General features: G+C 31.2%; 1 protein-coding gene across 1 annotated transcript in view; it reads left to right on the top strand.

The window, feature by feature from the left end:
• Window positions 1-4,024, top strand: part of LOC6044707 (cytochrome P450 4C1) — an 8,257-nt gene extending 4,233 nt beyond the window's left edge. Inside the window, 5 exon segments of the mRNA XM_001862139.2 lie at window positions 2,885-3,011; window positions 3,072-3,242; window positions 3,313-3,602; window positions 3,604-3,725; window positions 3,783-4,024. Coding sequence (XP_001862174.2) covers window positions 2,885-3,011; window positions 3,072-3,242; window positions 3,313-3,602; window positions 3,604-3,725; window positions 3,783-3,940 — 868 coding nt within the window. The 3' untranslated portion in view covers window positions 3,941-4,024.
• The last annotated feature ends 892 nt before the right edge of the window (window positions 4,025-4,916 follow it).

Genomic DNA, 4,916 nt, shown 5'->3' with positions numbered 1-4,916 from the left:
ACAGAGCCACAGAAACATCAACTTTCACATAAATTACAACATTTCGCAACTCTCACATAAAACGACACCAACGAACGCACATTCCCACGGCCAAAATACGCACTTACAACCAGCGGCGATTCGCGGGCTGTTGTTAATCTGTGGAAAACTACTGCACCAAAAACGTAAACAAACACAGCAGCCCCCCGCCACAAAAACACAAACAATCACTTAACCACAACATATCACGGCTCCCAAATGCCACGGAACGAACGAACACACACTCCCTCGGCCATAGAACGTACACACAACTTGCGGCGATTCGCGGATTACAATTTATCCGCGGAAAACTACTGCGCGAAAACGTACACAAACCAACCCGCCACGAACGCAAAAGCTGTCTGTCTGCCGATTGCCGATTCCTGTCACGACATGTCGCGCGCGTTGCGTGCGAGCATTGAACGAAAGAAGAGAAAAAAGAGAGAGTGAGCGAGCGCGTGGGCTCATTTTTGCGCTTTGCGATGAAATTTTATATGCGGTAAAATACTTTTTAATGTGATTAGTTTAACTAGTGCATTTAAAGTAAATTAAAGTGAAAAAAAATCAATAAAAATGTCCACTAACAAAACTGTCATTTTAGCTAAGTCCCGCTTGAAAAAATTAACTTTATAAATCATCTCATAATCCAGGGTTTTAAAAAATATTTTAAGTGTAGGAAAAGTGAAATTTTGTCAAGGAGTGAAAATTTTACTAAGTCCAACAAAAACAAGATAAAACTAGAAAATATCATCTCATGATGAAGAGGTCGAAATTTTTTCTAAGTCCCAAAATAATTTGGCTTTCGAAATTCTGCTAAGTCCAGCAAAAACAAGATAAAACAAAATAATATCATCTCATGATAAAGATTTCGAATTTTTTCTAAGTCCTAAAATAATTTGGCTTTCGAAATTTTGCTAAGTCCAGTGAAAGCATGATAAAACAAAATAACATCATCTCATTATAAAGAGGTCAATTTTTTTTCTAAGTCCCAAAATAATTCGGTTTTCGATTTTTTTCTAAGTCCGGTAATATCATGAGAAAATGAAAATTTAACAACTGATGATAAAAGGTCTACAAACATAGAAAGGAACATAGATTTTGGCGCGCATTTTAAGAGTTTTTGGAACAAATAGCAAACATGCCATGATATCAAAAACAACTCATGTTATTTTTTTGTTCGTCCCATGATGCGACTTTCTGCCCGGGTTTGTTTTTGTTTTTGTTTTTGTTTTTGTTTTTGTTTTTGTTTTTGTTTTTGTTTTTGTTTTTGTTTTTGTTTTTGTTTTTGTTTTTGTTTTTGTTTTTGTTTTTGTTTTTGTTTTTGTTTTTGTTTTTGTTTTTGTTTTTGTTTTTGTTTTTGTTTTTGTTTTTGTTTTTGTTTTTGTTTTTGTTTTTGTTTTTGTTTTTGTTTTGTTTTTGTTTTTGTTTTTGTTTTTGTTTTTGTTTTTGTTTTTGTTTTTGTTTTTGTTTTTGTTTTTGTTTTTGTTTTTGTTTTTGTTTTTGTTTTTGTTTTTGTTTTTGTTTTTGTTTTTGTTTTTGTTTTTGTTTTTGTTTTTGTTTTTGTTTTTGTTTTTGTTTTTGTTTTTGTTTTTGTTTTTGTTTTTGTTTTTGTTTTTGTTTTTGTTTTTGTTTTTGTTTTTGTTTTTGTTTTTGTTTTTTTTTGTTTTTGTTTTTGTTTTTGTTTTTGTTTTTGTTTTTGTTTTTGTTTTTGTTTTTGTTTTTGTTTTGTTTTTGTTTTGTTTTTGTTTTTGTTTTTGTTTTTGTTTTGTTTTTGTTTTTGTTTTTGTTTTTGTTTTTGTTTTTGTTTTTGTTTTTGTTTTTGTTTTTGTTTTTGTTTTTGTTTTTGTTTTTGTTTTTGTTTTTGTTTTTGTTTTTGTTTTTGTTTTTGTTTTTGTTTTTGTTTTTGTTTTTGTTTTTGTTTTTGTTTTTGTTTTTGTTTTTGTTTTTGTTTTTGTTTTTGTTTTTGTTTTTGTTTTTGTTTTTGTTTTTGTTTTTGTTTTTGTTTTTGTTTTTGATGTATATGTTAATCACATTTCAAAACGGCGTAATTTTAGTTGTTTTTAGGCAAAAACTTTTGTTTTAAAGGTTCGATTTACTTACTCTTGGAAAGAAATGTATGTTTTGATAAGCTCTAAAAATGTCTAGAAACCCCCTACTCGCTATTATGCTAGAATTGATAAGGCTGGTACAAATATTTTTAAAAGTTTTTGTCACCCCCCCCCCCCTTCAAAATTGGCCCAAAAAATCAGGGGGCAAAAAAAATATTTTTACAATAAACTTCAAAATTTCAATGAACATTCAAGTGCAACCAACTGAAATCAAATTAAAATACATTCTCCTGCGTTTAAATTCATTTTTAGCATGTTTGGGTTTATTAAAAAATCTTAATATTTTTTGAAAATTTTCGATGCAAAATCTTTTTTTTCGATACAATTTTTGTTTTTGTCAGATCTTAGATTTTTTGAAACCTAATGATTGCAAAACAACTGAACTAGTGTAAAATGCATTTTAAAACACTTTTTTCATTTAAATGTGAAGACTATGGCTTGTTATTTAAATTTTTATATTTTTTTTATTTTTTTGCCCCCCCCCCCCTTGACCTCGGCCAGGGCAGAGGGACAAAAACTTTTTTAAATATTTGCATCGGCCTAAACAAAAAAAAAAATTTTTTTGACAAATTCCTCATAATCACAAAAATTATTCTCAAAATTTCCCGTTAAAATAAGCGCCATCTCGCCATCCCACTAAAATAAACATTGCTGAACCAACCTATAAATTGATCCACCCAAATGTTATCAGCAAGCTAGTATGATGGCTTCGGAATGTAGTTTGTGTTAATAAAAGTGTTGTTATTTTTTCTCGTCAGAACTTTCCATTTGGCATTCAAGAGATTATTTCATGTTCATTGGCATGTTGATTGGATGTACCGCTTGACCAAAGATTACAAGAAAGATGAAAAGATTAGAGAAGAAATTTACAAGTATGGTGATGAGGTATATTTTTGATAAATTTAAAGTAATTTCTGTAGTTATTATTGAGTTTTCTATATGCAGATAATGCGAAAAGCTGCTGAGCGACACTCAAGACGAATGAATCTGTTCAAAAGAGAAGATGATGATTGCTGCAAGTTACAAATCTTCATGGATCAGATGCTGAATACTAACAGTGGAAAAAAGTTTTCGGACATCGAAATCAATCACAATTTCTACACGATGATTGTTGGGGTAAGATTGAAAAGGTTTTGAATGCTTGAAAGGTGGTGATAAATGTAAAACAGCTTTCTTTGAACTTTAGGGCAGTGACACTACCGGAATCTTTTTGGGTTACATTGCCATAGCACTTGCCGCAAACCAAGATATCCAGGAAAAAGTGTATCAAGAGATCTGTACGGTATACCCTCGAAACAAAGAAGTGATTTTCACTCCAGAGTCCCTCAATCAGCTCCTCTACACCGATATGTTCCTCAAAGAGTGCTTGCGACTATTTCCAGTGGTACCGATGGTGGTTCGAAAAACACTTCGTGATGTTGATTTGAACGGATTTCGAGTACCCAAAGGAAACATACTGATTGTCAGTATTTACAACCAAGGACATCTGGGGACCGAATGCAGACCGCTTTGATCCGGAGAACTTCTCCGCGGAACGGTGTGTTGGAAGACATCCGTATGCTTTTATTCCGTTCAGTGGGGGAAACAGAAATTGCCTTGGTAAGTTAGCGCGAAAATAATCGCAATTTAGTTAACTGAAAGATGCTTCGATTTTAGGCTATCGATATGCGATGATCAATATGAAAATAGTTGTGGTGCATCTTTTGAGGAGCTTTAAGCTTACATCCGATTGGCGGCTGGAAGATCTCTGTTTTCGATTTGAAGCATTGCTGAGGACAGCCGCAGATCCAGAGATTCGACTGGAGCGACGGTGATGTCCAAATGTAAAAATAATAAGTTATGTGTTTAAAAATAATAAATATCTCATTTTAAGTGTTATCAAATCACTTAACAAAAAAGATTTAAATAAGACATTGTAATTCGTTATATGTACACAGAAAAAAAAATATGGTATTATTCATCAGGAAATGGAGACAGATTTTGTGTTTAAAAAAAAATGATTAATTTAACCTTTTAAAAAAGTTTAACCTGATGAATATTCATCAAAAACTGATGAAAATTCATTATTTTCAGAGGTAAAATTTATCATTTTCTTGACACAAAATCTGTCACCATTTCCTGATAAATATTACCATCATTTTTTTTCTGTATACATCTATAACTCAAAAACGATGAAAATGCATTTAGGACATTTATGCGATCAGAGGCAGTGTACTACTTGTTTTTCATAAATTTTCGGCCTGAAATAGGGATAATTATAGTAATCGAAATTAATTAAATATAGTATTAAAATCGAAGAACTTGACATTTTATAGGATTTTATAAGATTCAAAAAAGTTTTAAATCTAAAGTTACCCAAAAGATTTTTTTTTATTTCGAAGATAAATTTTCATTTATGAATATTTTTTTTGTGACTATGCAAATTTTTGTAAGATGTTGTAAATTTGCGAATATGTGCTTGAATTTAAACGACGATATCTGATCTGGTTACCAAAACAAGTTTGAATTTTCCTTATATAGCAAATCAAGAATTTTGAATCAGAAATATTATTCTAACAGTGATAATATAATTAATTATAAACCACATGTATTTCTTTTTCATTTGTGGATGGTGCAAAGCCCAAAAAAAAGGTTCCAAAATTGTGTGAATACTGTATCCCAAAAAAACGGATGTACTGTATAAACAAACGGCCTCGCCAACAACAAACGAGCGCCCTTGCTGAAACCTCGTTCAGTTTCGTGGTGATACTCGTGCAAGTATGTCCGAGGTGTAAAATCAAATAGTTTTAA

This window comes from Culex quinquefasciatus, chromosome 3 (assembly GCF_015732765.1).
Source record: "Culex quinquefasciatus strain JHB chromosome 3, VPISU_Cqui_1.0_pri_paternal, whole genome shotgun sequence".
Classification (NCBI taxonomy): domain Eukaryota; kingdom Metazoa; phylum Arthropoda; class Insecta; order Diptera; family Culicidae; genus Culex; species Culex quinquefasciatus.
This window is presented reverse-complemented; position numbering and strand designations above follow the sequence as displayed.